General features: G+C 36.5%; 1 protein-coding gene across 1 annotated transcript; it reads right to left on the bottom strand.

Moving 5' to 3' along the window:
- Positions 1-346: 346 nt before the first annotated feature.
- Positions 347-2,808, bottom strand: LOC149945251 (zinc finger MYM-type protein 1-like). The gene is made up of 4 exons (XM_090176460.1): positions 2,536-2,808; positions 2,341-2,460; positions 886-2,092; positions 347-765 (listed from the first exon to the last, which is right to left on the bottom strand). Exons 1-4 carry the CDS (start codon positions 2,806-2,808, stop codon positions 347-349), a joined length of 2,019 nt encoding a protein of 672 aa, XP_090032586.1.
- Positions 2,809-22,123: the final 19,315 nt, after the last annotated feature.

Here is a 22,123-nt window from a genome sequence, read left to right on the forward strand (position 1 = left end):
CTTAAAACTAAGCTAATCGCTACCTCCACTCTGGTATCTTAGCCAGAGAAATATAATTTATTCACCCAACTTTGAAAAAAAAAAACAAAGAAATATTCACCACACCCGTTTGGTGTACTTAAATCTAACAGTCACTACCTGCACTCAGGGGCGGATTAACACTGATGGCGCCCCTAGGCACAGAAAATTTTGGCGCCCCTTGACATTGATATAATTAGACGTTACAGTCCGGTCAAGTGGGAATGTATAGAATGTGCCCTTGGGTGTGACCAGGAATTAACAAAATTTAAGATACGTTTTGTAAATAACAAAATATTTTTATTTTATTGGCACCTATATATACTATCTACATCATTTTCCGCCTGCACTTTTGTTCCGAAAATGCATTAATAATATCCGAGTAATCGAGTGTGATCGTTAACTCTTTTTCAATAGCCAACAGTGAGAGATCGTTCAACTTTTCGTCCGAAAGGTTTGCCCTCAAATAATTTTTTATTCTCTTCAACGCCGAAAATGATCGTTCGGCCGAGCAATTAGTAGCTGGTGTGCTAACAAACATGCGGAAAGCTATTTCCAGGTTAGGAAAAGTTGAGATAATATTTTGTTCGTTAATAAGACAGCATAATCGTAATATTGCTTTCTTTTCGACGTCGGAAATTTCAACGGTTTTCAAATATTCTCGAAAATTCAAGCACTCCTCCGTGAAGGATTCTTCCAAATCTTTGTGATAGTGCACCTGTAACGCCTTAGATTTCTCAATTATATCTTGAATTGAATAAGTGCAAAGGTTCGACAAAAACTGAAATTTCTTCATAAATTCTTGATACGCGAGGCTTCTACGATTCAGTTAAGAGGACGCAAGATCTACTATAGCCAAAAACGTACCAACTCTAAACGTTTCTCGTCCACATTGCTCTACTTCTCCAAATCGGGTCTCATCAGATTGAAGTTTTCGTATATTTTTTCGCTTACTGTCCAATTTATATTCTTTAACTTTAGATTTTGATTTAGCTTTTTCCTCGTAGTAATCAAACATGTCACGCGTACTATTAACATAACCAATAAGTGACCGATAAAGCTCCAAAACTATTTGAATGTCAATTTCAACATTTTGCAATTTTTGACTAACAACGTGAAATCTGTTTAAAAGCGAACTCCAGAAAACAGCCATGAAAGCCGATTCAAATCGTTCCAACTGTTTTCGGAGGCCGGCAGCCTCATTTCTGGTGACTGGTTTCTCAGAAGAATTTTCGCTTATTGTATTTAAGGCTTCAATTACAAAATCCCAATTTTCACTCAAATTGTGACAAGCTTCCGCTCGTGCGGACCAACGTGTATCGGAAAGTCTTTTTAAAACTTTATTTCTTGGTGGCAATACAGATATTAAAATATCCCATCTATGAGTAGAGGCTGCAAAAAACGCGTAAAGATGTTGGACAGTGGAGAAAAAAGAACAAGCTTCTTGACAACTTTTGGCAGCGCAAACTCCAACAAGATTCAAAGAATGTGCCGAGCACGGTATATATACTGCGTAAGGGTTGGCATTCTTTATTCGTGCCTGCAGCCCGCTATACATTCCTGACATATTACTCGCGTTGTCGTACGATTGACCACGGCAATTTTCGATTTTTAAGTCATGGGACTCCAAGGTTTTTAGTACTGCATTTTCTAGATCTTCCGATTTGTGGCTAATTTTTGGTAAAAAACCAATAAACCTTTCAATTGGAATACCAGTACTACACTTTACAAATCGAAATATGAACGCTAACTGATCTATATGTGAAATTTCAGGCGTTGAGTCGACGCTTATAGAAAAGTATTTGGCTTCCTTGATTTCTTTAATAGTATGAGAAATCACATTTGACGCCATCAGTTTTAGGAATTCGTCACAAACGGTACTGGAGAGATAGGATATTTTGCCACGACCAGCATTACCATAACGCTCAATATGGCTTGCTAAAAATGGATCGAATTCTGCTATAAGCTCTAAGGCCATCATGTAATTTCCATTGAAGTGTGATCCAAATTTTTCATCTTTTCCTCGAAATGGAAGACCTCGGCTTGAAAGTTTCTTTATAACAGCTACTAGCCTCTTCAATATATTTCGCCAATAATTAAACTCATTTTCTATATCTGATTTTAATTGAGAATCAATTCTTCCTAATAAGTTGGCTCTCTTCACATAAGCCAATTGGCTCGCTCTATGTTCGGCCGAATTTTCATGCTAAGACGGTTCGTAATATTCTTCCAGTCACTTAATCCCGTCGTGGCTAAACTACATTTCCCTCCAAATAATCGACAAGGTGCGAAAAAAACAGCTTTTAAGCTCTCCGAGTATACCATATATTCCCGCAGTTTCACTTCACCATTTAAATGTTGTCGTTCAAACGCAAACTTTGTTAGCGCCCTTTCTTTGTCACCAAACATTCGTTTTGAAAGGCTAAAATCACTCTCGATGTTCTGATTTATTCCATATTTTAATAAATACTCAATAGTAAAATCATTTATAATCCACTCTGCTGGATCCGCACTTACTACTGGTATTGCACGACTGTTGACCTTTATTATTTCGACCGTTTTCAAGTTGCTTTCGGTTTCATCGCTATTCGTGTCAACTAACTTCACCGAAGAAACTGATATTTTTGTGTTTGAAACATCTAAGTCCATGCATTTCGAGTTATTGCAGTCTGCTTCATAATATTTATCGCCATCACTACTCGTAATGAGACTAGAACTCGCAGATAATTCACAAATTTCAATCTTAGAATCAGATTGAGACCGTACTACAAAAGAATCTAGTTTTCGCATTTTAGCTAATAGTTCGTGATTTTTTTCTTGTTTCGAGGAACAACTTACGCAAAATTTTACTATATCTGTCCCCACCCGATTTTTTAATATTTTTTTTATAAAGGTACCCTCTATAAAAAAAGATTTTGGATTATTTTATAAGCAACACGGATAAAACGGGTTAAGAAATGGCTAAAATGGTTTATAAACGGCTAAAATGCGTTAAATTACAGCTAAAATATGTTGAAATACAGTAAAAAGTGTCAACCTTTAAAAAGTTAGTACTGTTTTGCATTGTAACTTTATCTCTTTCCTCAGAAAAAAATCCCAACCTTTTAAACTTTAGTACAGTTTTGCATTTCAACATTATTTCTTTAGTCAGCAGCCCTACTTTATCCAAAACGTATTAAAATCTAGAAATATAAAGAACCGTTCTAGGAAAAAATCACAGGAAAATTAAATTTTATAAAAATTCATATCTTTGGAAATGACCATTTCCGACCAAACATTTTAACATGAAAATAATCCATAACTTTAGTAAAAAAAAATTACTAAACACAAATTGGATGGGAACAGCTATCCTACACTTAGCAAACAATTTAAAACAAAATTAACTTACCAAGTATGGAAGGCGGGAATATTTTCCTACAAATGAGTTTGGATATGGAGGAGGATCTCGAGACATCAATTATTGAGAAAACTGAATATAAGGAGTAAGACTAAGACATGAACAATGTCACTGTATTCCCTCCAAAATTTAAATACATCTAGTTCGATTTCACTCCAACAGTCCAACTGCAAAAGACTATATACGCTTCGCTACTAAGATTGGCGTTCAATCCACACGTGACAGGAGTAACTTTCTTTCTCCCTGGTAGCCCAGGACAGATAGACTAAAAAAGGGCTTGACCCAGAACATTTTCCCATAAAGATGAAAATTGGTACATAGGTAGTTTTGGACCCCAAAAAAATATACTAAAAGTCCCCACCTCTAGAACGTGGGCTTCCGACGCCATCTTGGAAAATGGCCGCCAAGCACGCCTGACGTCATAAATTAAATGAAAGTGTCCAAAAATGTTAAAAATTGGTACATTATACATTTAAGGCTTTCTGAATAGTATTGTAATTTTTTTTGGTGTACAACCGTTATTTTGGCCGCCATCTTGGAAAATGGCAGCCAAAAAGGTTTTCCACGTAACTTTCCACTATATATTTCAATATGTTTGAAAATTGGTAAATAGTTTTATTACGGCCTTTGGAACATGGTTACAAAATCTTATGTATCTGCGACTATTATTTCGTCCGCCATCTTAGAAAATGGCGGACTGCAATGCCGAATTTCGCATTCAAAATTGAATGATATAGTCCGATTGTTTTCAAATTTGGTAAATTTTTTGATTATGACGCTGAGAACACTATTACAAAATCTTAAAGGTATCTGACGGTTACTTCGTTCGCCATTTTGGAAAATGGCCGTCTGGAAAATATTCACCTTGTCGATAGCATTCTTATAACTATTTCGAATCACTTTAGGGTTAGATTATTAGCTTTTAAAATCTGGTAAATGAAAACCGGTGATACAAATGTATATGTATATATAAATAATATAACACATTTAATAATAATAATATAACACATTTAATTAGGAAATGCCCAAAACTATTTATATATTCTTAAAGGGAATATAACCCGCAAAGCAATCTTTATGGAAGACCCCTTCAATTTTTCAAATTTACCGTACAGTGGCGCCAAACATTTCTAAAGCCAAAGGCAAGAGCGGCCAGAGCTGCAAACGTTGGTGTTCCACACCAAATACCTGAGGTTATATTCCCTTTAAAATATTCAATGAAATATTTATCAGTTGCTGCAGCTCGTACCAAGAAACATCCAGACATTTCGAAATTAAAACACACTGGTTTATATATGTAGATATTAAAATTTAAAATCTATTAGCCGTTACATGAATAATACTTTGCTAACTAACCATTCTGGAGCAAGTAACCGTTTTCTGATTTCAGTAGTTCATAGAGAGTAAGGAAAGCGTTGCGAGTTACTTCTTTACGGTTACAGAATGGAAACAAATGATATGGTTTCAAATATCTCTAACGATTAATATCAATTTTTGTGAGCTTAAATTACTTTTAAATTACCCCTTTACGAATGAGCGTTTGCCTGTAAAACACGTACACACATATTCACACTCATTTCGTGTAACTGTAGAACGACTTGCCCTAAAAACTGCGATTGCAAAAGATCTGGTCTCGTTTGCTCTGCAATGTGTGGTATGATCTGAAGTAACCCTTGGAAATATTTGATTGAAGAAGACGACGAGATTATAATTTGCGATTTGTAAATATTAGGAAGTAGCTGGGGAGCCCGACCTTCGACCGCATCCCACATAGTTGCATTGATCGTATAATTCGTAAAGCCATCAATTTAATCACTGATATATTTAAGTATTGTATCTCCATATATTTTCTCATGTATAAAACTACGATACTTATCGTACACCGAGGTAAAGGATTGCACCAAAATTGCTACACAATATCGCGCAGTTTCCTAACAACGATCCAGGATTGTTTTCTGGAGGGGGCCCGTGAAGATCAAAACTCTTTCGACTGCTTTAGTTGTAATAATTAGAAAAAAACCGAGTTTTCTTTTTGTTCTTGGAGGGGGCCCGGGCCTTCTGCCCCCACCCGCGTGCGCCACTGCAACGACTTGAAGGATCAAAATGGCAGGATTGAATAAATATGATTTTTTTCTGGTTTAAATTTAATCACTGATATATTAAAGATACCTCCAAAAATAACCGTGTACCACTATAAGAAACACATTTGATCGTTTAGAACCGGTTTATTAGATTGTATAACGCCTTTACTCTAAAATTTCGAAGTACTCCTATAGACTCCTCTAAGAAACCTTTTAGACTGCTTTAGAACTCGTACTCATACCAGTAACCTAGCTGACCCCTTTAACGTCGTGTACCGTGTACCTCTATAAATATCAGTGTACTCCTATAAGGAGCCCCATGAACCTCTTTACACTACCGCCAGAGCCGTGCTATTTTTTTTGGGCCCGGGGCAAATGTTTTAGACCCCGGGCTCCACTAACGTTTTCAAAATGTTATTGACTTTCTCCCCCTCCTTGACCTAGGGGCCCCAATCAGTACCTCATGGGCCATATACTGCCAGGACCCGGGGATATAGACCGTTCTCTATTAAATTAAAACACGTGGCCTGTAGAGAGAAAGGAAAGCTCATCGACAGTTCGAATATAAATGATGAAAAACGATACATCGCCAAAGAAAACATCATGTGCTTATTATATAGTTAATTAAACAGTTTTGGGCATTTCCCAATAAAATGTTTTCTACAAATAAATGTGTTATATGTTCATTTTCCAGATTTTAAAATAGTTATAAGAATGCTATCGACAAGGTGAATATTTTCCAAACGGCCATTTTCCAAGATGGCGAACGAAGTAACCGTCAGATACCTTTAAGATTTTGTAATAGTGTTCTCAGCGTCATAATCAAAAAAATTACCAAATTTCAAAAAAATCGGACTATATCATTCAATTTTGAAATACAAAATTTTATGTATCTGCGACTGTTATTTCGTCCGCCATCTTAGAAAATGGCGGACGAAATAACAGTCGCAGATACATAAAATTTTGTAACCATGTTCCAAAGGCCGTAATAAAACTATATACCAATTTTCAAACATATTGCAACATATAGTGGAAAGTTACGTGGAAAGCCTTTTTGGCTGCCATTTTCCAAGATGGCGGCCAAAATAACGGTTGTACACCAAATAAAAATTACAATACCATTCAGAAAGCCTTAAATGTATAATGTACCAATTTTTTACATTTTTGGACACTTTCATTTAATTTATGACGTCCGGCGTGCTTGGCGGCCATTTTCCAAGATGGCGTCGGAAGCTCACGTTCTAGAGGTGGGGACTTTTAGTATATTTTTTTTGGGGTTCAAAACTACCTATGTACCAATTTTCATCTTTATGGGAAAATGTTCCGGGTCAAACCGTATCTGTCCTGGGCTATGGGACCAATATCGAATTTTTAAGCGTTGGGATAATTGTGCAACAAGATTATTGTCCTTCCAATTTTACGATACGTCAGCGATATTTTTAATAAATTCGGTGAAAAAAAAGAATTTACAGTTTCTTCGTTTTACTACAGTGGTTTTATAAAGTATTGAATAAAACGTTTGAGAAAATGGAATAACGTTAACAGAATTTTGGCGCCCCTAGAAAAATGGCGCCCTAGGCACGTGCCTACTGTGCCTAATGGTTAATACGCCCCTGCCTGCACTTAGCTTAAATAAAAATTAACCCCCCCCCCTCAAATTACATTGATAATAGATTTTTGTTTATCTATATGAATTAAGAAAACTATACAAAATTTCTTAAACCTAGAAATTTTATAAAAATTATAAGTGTATATCATTAAGAAAACTGAAGTCCAGTTTCTTTAATAATACGCACTTACTGGACATGAAAGATTGTTAGAGAAATTAAAGACAAATATGCAAACAAGAATGTAAAATAATTAAATTTTATCTTAGCTACAAAAATGGTGGTAAGCCGTTCTGCTTTGAAGAATAACAATTTTTTTAGTAATTTCAATACAAATATTTACCCTCTTGTAATGTAGATTTTAGTTGGTTTGCTAAAAAGGTCAAATTTACATATTTGCACTAAAAACAAGGAGCTAACATGAAATATAGCTTTTCTAATAATAGGCCTTAGTTCAAATTACTTACCGCCACCACCAAAGTCCTACCAGCACACTTTGTAAGGAGTATAGCCTTTCTAAATTTAAGTCAGATTAATATAAAAAATATTTTAAAATAATATCACAATAATTACCTAAATTTGAATTTGTTTAAGCGACTTTAAACTTTCTGGTTTTAACTTTTAACATAGGCTACGTTCAGCGGGACTCAGTCACTCAGCGCTGAGGAGCGCTGAGCGTTGAGCTTACTGTACGCTTTTTTTAACTTCCGGTTTCTACGTCATGTTGCTCAACGAAATCAGCGGTCGGAGGAGCAGGTTTTTCCGTTGCTCATCGGTGTCGTGACGTCATTCGACAAAGTTAAAGGAGGGGTAGCAGACGATATTTTGTTCGTTAAGTCAGCGAACTATAAATCGTACAACAACTTTTAGATTTTTGTGACGTAGCGTTGATTAAAAGAACTCAACGATAACTCAGCGGTTTTTCTCCGTTGATAGTTGTTGAACGCAGCGATAGAGGAATCACCGCACAGCAAATTCCAACGTGTTTAAACTTTTTTCAGAGTTGCCAAAGTTTGAGGAGCAAAAATCCCACAGCCCAGGTTCAAAATTTCAGCCTAACGGGCCAAACAAACTTTTTGGCCCCAAATAACCCCCAAAAAGTTTTTAGCCACGCCCCCTCGTAAAACTCAGTGAAAACGTGCCAAATATTTTCTAGTATTTTATATTTTCGTAGGCTAGACCAGGAAAAGTTTAGTTAAATAATTATTCAAAAATATAAAATTCTGAAGGCCATATCAAATACACAAAAAGATAAACTATATATTTCCCTCAGAAACTGTTAAAACCTTTTTAAGTTAAAAAATCCCACACTTTGGCAACACTGCTAACGATAAAATTTCTGCCATAGAAATCGGAATAATTTATCCACGAGTAGTTTTGCTAGATTATGAGATTTCCATGGCTGCGCCAGCTCGATTTGTTAACTTTTTATCTTGTTCAAAATGTATTCTAATTGATATTTTTAAGTGGTGTTCCTCGAGCCAAGTAGAGTACAAAATTTGAAAATAGACAAGATTGCAGCCCTAACTATTAAGTTGATCTAAAAAATTTTACGAAAAAACTTTCGCCACTACACACACAAAAAGGGTTCAAATTTATTTTTGATTTGAGGAAAAGAATGGGGATGTTAACTAATGATGTTCCCGCTAGGTTCGTAAACGAGCTAGAGGTCCTCTAAGCGGACGACGCGTTCTTTTATATGCCGAAATTATCCGTCGTCTGCTTAGAGGACCACTAGCTCGGTCACGAACCTAGCGGGAACATCATTAGTTAGCATCCCCATTCAGTCAAAATCACAGAGATGGAAAAAATTAGAGGGACTAGTAAATACGGGAAGATTGAAAACTAGTTTTGACCCCCTCCCCACCGCACTTTACACGTGCATAAATCGGCTGCGTTCAGCGAGAAACCGATCCGTACCGCTCGGTTCGTTAGAAAACCGAACCGGCAACGTACCGGACTCGTACCGTAACTTTTCTTCATAGAACTTTTCGCTAATTTATACACGCATGCGCATAGGAGGCATCGGTGCGCTATTTCGTCGTGTCAGCTGGGTTAAGACATTGTAAAAAGTTATGGCTTCACGAATAAAATCTAATATAAAACCGTCTTTAACTATCAAAGAATTGAAACAGATTTGCAAAGATAAAGGAATACCATTTAAAACAAACTTTAAGAAGTTACAGTATTTAGATGTAATTAAAACGCACGAAATTGAAAATCCTCCTAACTCAGACCAAGGCCCGCAAGTATTTCTTAAACAAATTAGGGGAAATGGAAGTCCTAGGAAATCGTTAGGAACTTCGGATAGTAACATTTATTCAACTTGTAAGACTTGCGATGAGGTTTATCTCGCGAGAAAACTAACATTAAGTTCTTCAACATGTTTACATTATGAATTTGATATTAAGAAGAAAAATAAGGATACTTTGCCATTCTACAGAGTGTCAAATGTATTACCTGACCCAGACGAAATCCCTCCATCTGCTTGGTTAACTAATATCTCTTTAATTCCTGAAGTCAACTTTTCCCATATTTTCAAGTATTTTATCAATAATAAAATTAACATTGATGGGGAAAACCGAAATGATTATCGCGGTATGGAACGTTCCATTGCACACAAGAATGCGGGTGACATTCACTCAAAGCTATTAGTCGCTGCTGTAAGTACAACTATTATATAACCAGTATTGGGAAAAATTTCAGACTACCTATGTTTTGTGTTATTTAAATAGATCACAGATACGTTGTATTACATTAAATCAAAATGTTTTGCATCTCAGAAGCGACTGGATTACAATGTTATTGTTTGCGTAAAAGAGGATGGAAAGGTTTGCGGCGGTGGTTGTGAATGCGCTCGGGGGTGAGTTCTTTAATTATATTAAACTAATAAAAAGTTCATAATAATCTCCATTGGGGAGAAGTATGAAAGCTTAGTCAAATATAGTAACAACAAAGTTTAACCACGAATGTAATATGGTTGAATAAGGACGGATTTTTTTACGCATTCTAATCTTACTTGACTGTCTAATCATAGCGTTCGCATTTTAAATTCTATAAGCTAATTATAATTGATTTATCCTTTTAGTTTGTCAGGGTCATGTAGTTACATCGGAGCTCTACTACTTTGCATTGAAGCTTTTTGCAGGAAGCGGAAAACATCTGGTGATGATGCCTGCACTTCCAAACCATGCGTTTGGAACAGGCCTAGGACTCAAGATATTTTGCCTAGTGTCTTACTACCAAAAATGTTCAAGAGACCAAAACTTGAAGGTAATGAAATTTAGCAAATGTGTAATAATTTATATATTAATATAAATAAAATTGAATATTATTTTAGAAGACATAGTTATTGAAGAAGCTGAAACTATGAGGTTTGATTATGATCCTCGAAGACCTTGCGATAGAGTTGCGTGCCCTATTCAACAAGCGAAAGCTGTGGCTGATTTGGCTCAAATATTTCCCGAGACAGGTTTAAGAAGATTTTGGAATATATCTGATTTTGAAGACGTTCCTTTAGCCACGGTAGAAGTTGAGATAACATCAATGGATTTGGCTCAACATACAACAGTCACGCATCCTTTGGATCTTCAGACGAATATGCATGCATTTACCATTTCATCTGTTAAAGAAGAGTTAGACCAAGAAGCCAAAAAGCAAATTAGAGTAATTTTCACAGAGCCAAAATATCTACGAGAAGAGGATACGTGTAAACATGTAGAAAACCAGAAAATATATTTGGATCTAGCCAAATTCATAGAAGAAAAAACTAGAAGTCAATCCAATTGTGAATTGTGGTTTAAAATAAAGCAAGGCAGAATCTCAAGCTCGAACTTTGGATTAATTGCAAAAGCAAAATGTGAAAACGTTCCTAAATCAATTATTGATAAAGTCCTTCACCCAGAAAAGTTGAACAAATTCTCGAATCTCCCAAAGGCTATGCAACGAGGGAGAGATTTTGAACCACTCGCTATCGAAAGATTCATCGATATCACTGGGTTTTCAGTCAAGAAAGCAGGATTCTCCTTACATAATGAATACAGTTTTCTCGGATCTTCTTCTGATGGAATAATCACAGATCCAACGGAATTTTCAAAAGGTGTATTGGAAGTCAAGGTTCCATCTTCGTTAAATGGAAATGATATTAGTAATATGAGTGTTAATGAAATAGTTAGCAAATTTAAAGGTTTTTATATAGAGAAGAAAAATTATATTTTCAGGTTGAAAAGAGATCCAATATATTATTATCAAGTATTAGGAGAAATGGCAATCAAAAATCTACCTTGGGCAGATTTTGTAATTTTTACGGGTACGAAAGAGCGTAGTTTAATATACATTGAAAGAATTAGATTTGAGCTGGAGAAATGGGAAATACTCCAAGATAAGCTTATTACCTTCTACAAGAAATATATTGTTCCTTATATTTTGACCTAGTATCAAAAGCAAATTGCAATTTTTCAAAGTACAAATTTTAATGATTTGACAAACATTTACTACATGGTGTTGTGATACAATTTTATGTTTCTTTAAAATTTAGTCAAAGCAAAAGTGATAAATTGACCTAATGATTTTTTTGTATTTAAATTTAGTAATTAGTCAAGCTTACAAAAAAAATTAATTTTGATACAAAAAATACCAAATGAGACTAATTAAAAATTAAATGAATTTTATTTTGTTATAGGTTTATTTATATTTGTCAGAAAAGCACATACATTAAAAATATGCCCAATAAGTTTAATTTGGGTTATAGGGCAAACTCCATCTAAAATGTGGAAATTTTTTACTCGACCTATGGACCGTTCAACGTGAATTCGAAGCTCTGCAATTCTTCTATTTTCTAAGACTTCTTCTTCTGTAAATTGTTATCGGTTTGCCTTTTTAACTGGAGGAATATTCAATGTACACCCTGTTTTTTCGGCCATCTTTTCTATCAAAAAACCTTTGTCTGCCATTATATTATCCTGTTTATCTAACAAGTCCAAAATTCCACTTTTTTCAACAATAAATTTATCAGAAGCACGTCCACCCCATGGTTCAGAAATAAATGATATCACACCACCGGGGGTTATGCCTATAAGAATCTTTGCAGTGTTGTTATGTTTGTAAGAAGATAATGTTACGTTTTGAGTTAACATATTAGATGACCGCTCTATGAAGATTTCCAAACAATCCAATATAATTCTGGTATTAGGGTATTTTTTTAAATTTTTCAGGCATATACATATCCACAAGTTCCTTGTTAGGGAAAGGACACAAACTAGTAAGTTCTTTAAACAATAAACAAATTCAAGTTGTAAATATCTCGGAAAATGTAGAAATGCTGATATCAAAACGATCTGCAACATCTTGGACTAGTAGACCCAGTTTTAATCGCATCAACACTGCAAACAACTCGTTTAATAAGGAAAGCTTTCGGAATCTCACGTTCTTTCTTTCATTTTCACTATGCAAGGCTCGATAGTATGTCATGTGGCTTGCTTTATCCTTGAGAAAACTAATCATATTTTCATTTATAAAAGCTGGATCTTAAAAATATTAAAATAATTTTCCATTCTTACTTGTATAACCACATGAATACTGCAAATGTTGGTAATCCTGTGTAAAATCTAGTTACATTATCATCATGTTGGATTTTTTCTACGGTCTAAGTCTTTTTCTCAATAATTTCCTCAGCTTCATTTAATTTTTCCTTTAACAACTGATTTTCATAAAATAATGGGTCAGTATTTGTTTGAGTGCTAACACCTTTAAATGTAAACAATATTAATAAAGTTAATCTGTAATAGAAAGTAAAAAATTGGAAAAGCTTACTTTTGTAAGTTTTCATTCGTGTAAACATATCAGTGGGCTTGCTTATATTTCCAACATCGTAATCGTGAAACTGTAAAGAGTCTTTAAGATATTCGGAAAGCAAATTTTTCTCTCGCAACTCCATTTCAATTTTTCTCTAAATTAAACTACGTTTATAGTTCAACTCGTAAAACTGAAAAAATATATATACCATACCTACTTGCAATTTCTTTCATTAAATTTTTCCTCTCGAGAAACCGATAACATGGGTGTCTCAACTTCTAGTTGATTAACAGTTCGTTCGTTATGTACAAAGGTCTTTGGAAAATCAGTACATTCACTGGGTTTCATATGTAATGTTGGAACCCAATCAATGTCATCTTTTTCCCAGCCCGGGTATTCACTCACAAAATGTTTACTGCATACTCTATCATTTGTTGAAGCCTTCCAATCTTTTCTATTTATAATTCTTTGCCTCAACTTTACCCTTGCTACAGGAATTCTGTGGTATTTTAAATCATCACAGTCCTTACGAACTTTTGATGATCTATTTGTATTCTTACACCCAGCAACGCAACATGTAGGCATTTTATCTGTCAGTAGTAATTGATAACCATTAATGAATAAATTGATGGTTGATTAAAAAGAGTTATAACTTACCTTAAAAATGAAATTGCCCAATAAATATAATTAAAATCAAACAAGCTTTGTCACATAAAATCCTTCGTAAATTTTTCTGTTAACCTATGACACTCTGTATAATAAGTATGATAATATCTAAAGAACGCACCAATGACATGTATGCGCATGCGCGCCTGCTTTCCCTCCCGCATTTTACCCCTTTGTGCGAAAAGGCTTATTGAACGACTTGTAATTTTGCGGTTAATATTAAAATGGCACCCGCACCAATTAAATACCAGCCTTGGTTTTGCTGTTTTATTATCATAAGTAGCCGAGGATGAAATTTTTGATAATGATTTACTCATTACGCCTTTTACAAAATAAATGCAGTTTTAGTTGCAATGGATTGTCTAAGTACGTCAAAAAAGAAAAAAAAAAACGAAATAGGCAATGGCCTAGTGACCCTCTCTGTACGGTGCCATTTTTTTCTAAGTAACGAACTGAGCGAACCTGCTTTTTATTTCGGTCCATTCGGTGCGTCCCGGCCTCGGATCGGAATCTTGGAACCGGAAGTGATAAAAGTCGTTCAACGGCGTACCGTACTTTTCGATAGCTTCGGTGCTGGTCCGGCCACAAATGCGTGACAAAGAAACTACCATACGTATAGGTAGCGCCATGCAACTTACACCTATTACACATACGACGGGGGGGGGGGGGGGAGGATTCAAAAGTTACCATAAATGGCTGCCCGACTCATAATAGTGCTTTTATTTCTTTCTATCTCTGTCGTCAATATAAATGTTCGATAATCAGGGCATGAAATAAGCACATACCACTGGACATTGTCCGATAAATTTTCCAAATATCCGATAACTTTTTAAAATCTCAGGGGGTCATTGCACATTTGTCTGATAGCTTTTCAATAAACTGGGACTCTTTGTTTATACAAAATAAAATTATTAACAATTATTTTACAAGAAATATGAGAAAATATCGAATTGCTGAAGCTGATAGAAGACTATAGTCTTATTGTCAGTCAACCTTATCTGTGAGTCTGGGGGATTTAGAGATCGCTTTTCTCTAATGTGTGATATTTTTGAAATTTTATTCCTTATTTCTGCCTCAAGTCACGGATTTAAAATTTTTAAATAAGGGCCCTTTTGATGTCCCGCGGAGGGGGGGGGGAATTGGTCGTTACGCCCACTGTTCTAATCCCAGCAACTGGTGGATAAGTCTCTACGGAAATTAAAATATTCCTGAAGCTCTATTCAACACCCTAGTGGCTTTATATCGCTGTCCAAGCGGAAAGAGGCTTTAGTATTATGAATAATATAAGAACGAATAAACGCGCTAGTATGACTAATGAACATTTAAGTCAATGTATGACTTTTATTTTGTATGGTCCTTCCAGTTCCATAACAGGTTTTCAGTCAGAAAAATCAATTTCACAGTGGTACAAAGGAAAAGGAAGAAGACTTAGCTGTAAAAATTATTTCCTATATTTATATAACTTAACTTTGCATTGATCTCATTTTAAAACTAAATATTTAACTTGTTTTTCAAGTGTTTTTACTGGTTTTTTAAGGGGGGGGGTCATTGAACAATGTCCTATAAAATATTTAAAATGATGGGAGGTCATTGGACAAATGTCCGATAGCTTTAATTTCTTATTTCCTGCCCTTTCCATAATGTGACCGTAAGTACACTGTGTTAGGATTGGTTCGTGTGACCCAAATTCTAACTACTCCACTATAAAATAGTAGTAGTATACGTATGAAGGCGTTTTTTACGAAGTTACCCTAGCTTATCCCTCTTTTTTGATGGCGACGGTACATAAATAGCCAAATTTAAAGTTTAAAAGGCGTCAGCACAGATGGTTCATTCTTAAGAGCATTTTGTTTCAAAAAATATTCCTGATTTAATTTTTTCTTAACACTTACGACACCATATTGAACAATATAATTGAAAATACGAAACCACTTTTGGTGTTCTTTTAATGTTGAAGCTATATTTAATGTGGCGTGCGTTACCGTTTACACCAAAATTTGCAATCAGTTTCAACGGATAACAGTTTTATATAATGTTGCGTTATTATTTAGTAAACAAAACTTTATTTTCACTCATATTTTAACGGTCAAAAAATTCCAAGATGCATTTCACCGTAATTTTAAATGTCAGATTACCGTTAAGTAGCAAAACCAAAATGTGATCGTTAAGTAGCTAGCATAAAATAATTTGACCATTAAGTAGCATTACAGTAATTAGACTGTTAATTTAACGGTAAGAAAAATCCAAGATTCATATCACCGTAATTTTAAATTTCAGATTACCGTTAAGTAGCATTACAGTAATTAGACCGTTAATTTAACGGTAAACAATTGAATATTCATAACACTGTAATTTTAAATGTCAAATTATCGTTAAGTATCTTAACATTAATTTAACCGTTAATTTAACGGTAAGAAAAACCCAAGATTCATAACACCGTAATTGGAAATGTCAAATTACCGTTAAGTAGCATAACAGTAATTTGACGGTTAATTTAACGATAAAAAATCCATGTTTCATTTCACTGTAATTTTAAATGTCAGATTACCGTTAAATAGCATAACATTAATTAGACCGTTAATTTAACGGTAAAAAAATCCAAGTTTAATTTTACCGTAATTTTAAATGTCAGATAGCCGTAAAGTAGCATAACAGTAATTTGACCGTTAATTCAACGGCGAAATTTGATACGTTTATATTACTGTAAATTTAACGTTGAAATAACCGTTCAGTTAGGGTAATTTCTTAGAGTGTACCTTTAGAATCAAAAATTAAGAATCCTTTCAAGCACTCATGGAAACGATGCAAGAATGGCGCAACATTTTTAATTTCCAGTCTTCCAAAGACTACAAGTTCAATGGACACAGTTTCGATGCTCATATCGTCTTTGGCACGTGGGAACTTTAAATTTGATAGTATGACCCAATTTTCGGTTGCTATTATATTATCTTAAAATTAACCTAATTTTGTTTAACCCAAATATTGCGTTTCAAGATTTCAACTACATTTGGGTTATTTTTGACTCAAAAAGTAGTTCAAAATGAAATAACCAAAATAATTTAACCCAACGTTTTTAAGAGTGCATGACGCCTCAGCGAGAGTACGTCATCCCCTTAGCGTTTCCAAAAGTCAAAAGACAATGGGGAATTTAAAATGGTGATACTTTCAAGATTGTCGATATAATTTGGCAAAGTAGAGCACCGAGGGTATTTCTAGACCTGCTCTTTTCTTGTAAAATTCCCAGTTTGCTTTACAGAACGGGTCTTTAACACCAAGTTCAAATAACGTGATTATATCTAAAATTACGGTCACCAATCGTGGTCCAAAAAATTCGATCACGCTATGGAATAGTCAAATGAGTGGTTTAATGAGTAAGAGTGTACTTCAGTAGGAACTGTAGGATAACCAAGTTTTATAACATTTAATTTCGCGATGGATTGGACCGATAGGTCGTAATTTTAACGTTATTTCGTGGATTTTGGGAAATATGTTTATTCTATGGGCTGAATAATGATACAATTTTAGTGATATGGGCTCTTTGGAGTAAAAATCATATAATCTTTAATGGTTTTCTTTACATTTTTGTTATAGATATTTGAGGGATCCTTTATTTCTTTGTAAGTTTCAGTATCATTGAGTAATTCGGTGAGGCCATGTATGTAATCAGTTTAATCTAAAACTAAAATGCATCCTCCTTTGTTATAATTAAATCTTTTTCTTTTAATTCTTTTAAAACACGGTAATAGTCTTTGGGAAAGTTAAGTTTAGATTTTTATTAATAGAAATTTATTTCTTACCTATAATAACGAAGGTGAAAGTTCCCATTCATAAGCGAATAAAAACACATATTAGCTCTAACCAAAAAAACCTTTATGGTGGGGAGATTCGTTTTTTTCTGAATATGTGACTGTTTAAAATTTCCCGGTACAACGATCAAAAGAACCTTGAGGTCCCCAATTATACATTTAAAATTTAAGTATAAATATGTTATTATTTGAAGAAATCTTGAAACAAAGACAAATTTACTAAACAAACAACAAAACAATAAAAATTCAAAACCATAATGATAAAAAATTTTCGCCAACATTCCGAAAAGTGTTTATAGGTTCCCACTTACCCATGTTATAAAGGTGAAAGTCCGCGCTCATAAAATAATAATTTTTACACACAAATTAAAGATCAGTTTTTTTCCGGAATGTGTGACTTTTTAAAAGTCCCCTGTTCTACGTTCAAAGGTCCTTGAGGTCCCCACTTACAAATTTAAAATTTTACTGTAAAAATTAAATTATTCAGAGAAGTCTTAAAACAAAGGCAACTTAATAAAACAGAGAAGAAAACAATATTAATATAAATGTTTGGAAAACATCCCGAAAAGGTTTCTTTTTTTTTACCACAATTGAAAGATCCTCAGCGCAAACTTCCAAAGAAATACCATTTTACATTGAAAAGATGAAACCTCTCTTTGATCGTATCAAATGGGTGCTCCCTTGAAAGGGGTTGTCATGTAGGCGACTGACAATATTAACGCGAATAGGGAGCACGAAGTCAGAACAAATCTATTTGACGTTATGTAGCGAAAGAGACTTAAGCCGGTTTCGAATTTGAACAGAGTTTAATATTAAAAAAATTAATGATGGGGAAACGAGTCGCACTTAAAACTGAACCCACCAACGGATTCTATTGGTTTGTGTTGTGAGGTTCATTGAGACGCATGGAGCAGGTTTAACTCATAGTCTTTATTAAGTCATTCTGTATAATATTAGTATTCAAGTGTTTATATATGCGCTTATACCGCTAGTTGTTTATTTACCCGTTCATTATCAATATTTAGATAAGGCTAATAAAAACAAAATGTTACATCTTTCTCCTAAGGAAAGAACCCATGTATTACAACTTTTCCATTTATTATAATAATCCATGTATTACAATTATTCGAACTGTTCGTCCATATCGTGTGGTTATAGGCTCTGCTCCAGGTGACACACTTGTGGAGAAGGGCGACCGGGTGGTCGGGAAAGGAGACGATAGTATACGGCTTGGTTGTTCCAAAGCAGTGTCCTCACTGTTTCACAGCCTGGGTTGTGAAATAGAGTGTAAGACATCTCTCTGGGAGTTATGTCCAAAGGGTTTTGGTGGGCTGGACGAAGAGGAATCATGAGAGTTCCGTGGTCTCTGACTGTAAGAGTGGCAGAACGAATGTTATCAGTAGTGTCCAGCAGTGGTGCGTTCTGGTGTCCGACTTGTCTCGCCTCCGATTCTTGCTGTAGGGTGTTATTTCTGACCCATCTCGATATATGATATGAAGAAGACGCATGTCGGTTATTGGTACCTGGAGAGTTAAGTGGTCGTAGCAGGATATTCTCTTGTGGCTCGATAGGTATTCGATTTCTTGATTCTAGGCGTGGTCGTAAGTGAATTCGAGTCCGTCGATACGTCTTCCCGTCAATGGTCTGGATATTGCACGAATGTGGTTCGTCAGCATATGAATGAATTTTCGCCGGCACCCAGTTGCGATGACCAGCTTGATAAAAGACATTGTCACCAGGGTTAAAAGTAAGTGGCCGCGGGTGACGCATGGTGCGCTGTGACGCCACCATTATTTCTTGCTTAGCTGAAAGAACATTCTGAATCTGGCGTATTGGATAGTTGGGTTGCAGTGACGAGCTCGTGGTGGTGTTATGGTTTCGAAGTTGCCTTCCCATGAGCATCTGGGCAGGAGACGGTAACTTCCCAATTGGAATTGTACGATACTCGAGCAGTACATAGTGAAGGTCACAACCATCCTTCTAAGCCTTGAATAAAAGATTTTTAATTGTCTGTATTGCTCTTCCTGTCATACCATTTGATTTCGGGTAATGTGGACTGCTGGTCACATGATGTGTTCCCCAGTGTTGAAGAAATTTCTTGAATTTGTATGAGCCAAATGGAGGTCCATTGTCCGACACCAGTCGCTGAGGAGCGCCATACCTCGAGAAGTGCGGGTCGAGAAATTTTATGACAGATTCGGCCGTAGTGTTCCGCATCTCCTTCACTTCTATGAATTTAGAAAAATAGTCTACAAGTATCACTGGTTTTTTGTCTTCTACCTGAAATATGTCAGTCCCATTAACTGTTTCCGAAGGAAGCTTCGGTACTGGATGTGGTTGCATAGGTATCGCGGAGTTGGCGCGGTCACGATTCCGGCAGATTTGACAGTCCCGGACGTAATTCGTTATATCAGTCGTGATCTGAGGCCAATACACGTGAAGTTTAGCTTTCTGAAGACAGGCGCTGACTCCCTGGTGGATAGAGCGAAGTTGGGCAATGACATCACTTCTCATAGTTGCTGGAACGACAAGGCGATTTCCCCGGTATATCAAGCCACAGTCCTCATGGAACTCCACCTGATGTGGCCAGTATGGAATGACGTCAGGCGATACTCTCTTCTGTGATCTCGGTCAACCTTGATATATGTATGCACGAAAACTCGGAACAACTCCTTCTGCGTTGAGTTTGCAAGTTCTCTCCCCACTGGTTTAAGGGGTTTTCCCCCGAGTTCTTCGGTTTCCCCTTCCATAAAAACTTGTCTAGGTTAACGGTAATAGTTAGTGTAGGGAGCTGTTGGCTCGATCTCGTGGCATGCAGGGCTTGCCACCACCCTCCTACGCATTGTAACCCGGCCACCTGATTTAAGGGCTTCAAAAGTCGCATGATGACTTAGGCCTAAGGTGGTGCCTTGGGTATTAGCCTAGCTGATTAGAGTGGAATCATCTCGGGTTGCTCGCTTCATCGAGATGCGTCTATCCGAGGAAAGAATAGTTAGGGCGTGCAGAGCGGCGTGTTGACCCTCCATTTCCGTGGTATCGATATCAGTCCGCTGTAGTGCAGCACGAGAGAGCGTGTCAGTGATCTGGAGGTTCGTGCCAGGGACATACGTCAAAGTAAAATCGTAACGGAGGAGGCGCAGTACCATTCTCTGTAGACGTGGGGAGAGCATATGCATGGGCTTGTTGATGATGGCTACCAAAGGTTTGTGATCGGTCTCGACGGAAAAGTGCGTTCCCACTACGTAATAGTGGAACTTTTCACAAGCGAAAAGGACGCCCAGGAGCTCCTTCTCGATCTGCGCGTAGTTCTTTTGAGTCGACGTCAATGTTGTAGATGCATACTCGAAAGGCGATCGTCTTGCAAGATTGCAGCACCAATACCGTTCGAGGTGGCATCCACAGTTATCTTACATGCAGTGGTGGGTTTGAAGACTGCAAGTATTGGGGAGGACGATATTAATGTTTTTACTTTATCAAATACAACCTGCATGCTCGAAGTCCATGAAAAAAGTGGGTCCCTCTTAAGTAACGCTCTCAAGGGAATTGCTTGCTCCAAATATGATGGGAGGAGCCTTGTAATATAGTTAACCATTCCCAAGAATCGTTGTAGAGCATGTTTGTCTTGCGGCGAGGGAAGGTCCAAAATAGCGTTGATTCTTTCCGGATCGATCTCGATGCGCTCCGGTGTTACTATATGGCCAAGGTATTTTATGCGTCGGGTGGCGAGCTGTAGCTTCTTTTTACTAAAGGTCAAGTTAAATTTTCTTGTGCTCTTTCATATTCTTGGCAGCAAGTAAGAGATCATCAGTAGAGATACGAGTAAATCGGAACTTATCCGAAGGAAAGATCTGTTCCATTACCTGTTGGAACACTTCAGATGCCGTATATATGCCATATGGAAGGCGTAGATATCTAAAAGTACCAAACGGAGTCGAAAATGTGCAGAGATATGAACTGTCCTCCGTTAATTCAACCTGCCAAAAAGCGTTTTAGGCGTCAAGGACTGTAAATATAGTATTACCATGGAGTCCTGAGAAAATCTCCTGTGCTGTAGGCATATGGACAGGCTGGCGTTTGATGTTTGGATTCAATTTTCGTGGGTCAAGGCAAATACGTACCGACCCGTCCGGCTTGCGCTCAACTACCATTGTGTGAACCCATTCCGTGGGGCCCTCCACAGGCGTAATGATGCCATTTTTTAACATCATCTGTAGTTCGTCAAAGACCGGTTGTTGCAGTGCGTGTGGTAGTCTGTAAGGTACGGAGACAAACGGAACTGCAGCAGGTTTCAATTGGATTTGGTATCTGATCGGCGATTTCCCTATTCCATCAAAGACATCGGGATACTGGTCTATTATTGACTGTGGATCATCGTGTGTTACGTCAGATCTGGAAGCGGTGCGAAATTCCTGTAGCACCTGGACCATATTAACGTCATAAAATTGAGTGGTTGGTGGTCGAGTAGAGCGGGAGATTAAGCCCAGCGCTTCGGAAGCGGTGGCACCGAGGATCGGAGTTGTCGGTTCCGGAGTGATGTAGAATGTTAACTGCATTATGGGTCCAGTATACGCGATGATACGACGAATTGGTTGAGCGAGAGGCAACTTCACTGATAGAGTCTCATAGATATGGTTTGGGATGATATTAACTAGTGAGCCAGTATCTAGTTTGAATAGAATCGGACTATTATTAACATGTACAGACTCATACCATTGATCATCGGAAGGTCGGGTGGCAGGATTCAATGTGAAGTCA

This window comes from Leiobunum rupestre, chromosome 5 (genome assembly GCF_980474605.1).
Source record: "Leiobunum rupestre chromosome 5, qqLeiRupe1.1.hap1, whole genome shotgun sequence".
Lineage (NCBI taxonomy): Eukaryota > Metazoa > Arthropoda > Arachnida > Opiliones > Sclerosomatidae > Leiobunum > Leiobunum rupestre.

What these genes read in the sequence shown, in the direction of transcription:
- LOC149945251 (XM_090176460.1), bottom strand. Translation starts at nt 2,808, where the DNA reads ATGCGAAAACTAGATTCTTTTGTAGTACGGTCTCAATCTGATTCTAAG. An exon ending in ACAGTCGTGCAATACCAGTA is followed by an intron (nt 2,461 to 2,535) that starts GTAAGTGCGGAT and finishes GGAATAAATCAG; the next exon opens with AACATCGAGAGTGATTTTAG. An exon ending in ACGAGAAACGTTTAGAGTTG is followed by an intron (nt 766 to 885) that starts GTACGTTTTTGG and finishes ATTCAATTCAAG; the next exon opens with ATATAATTGAGAAATCTAAG.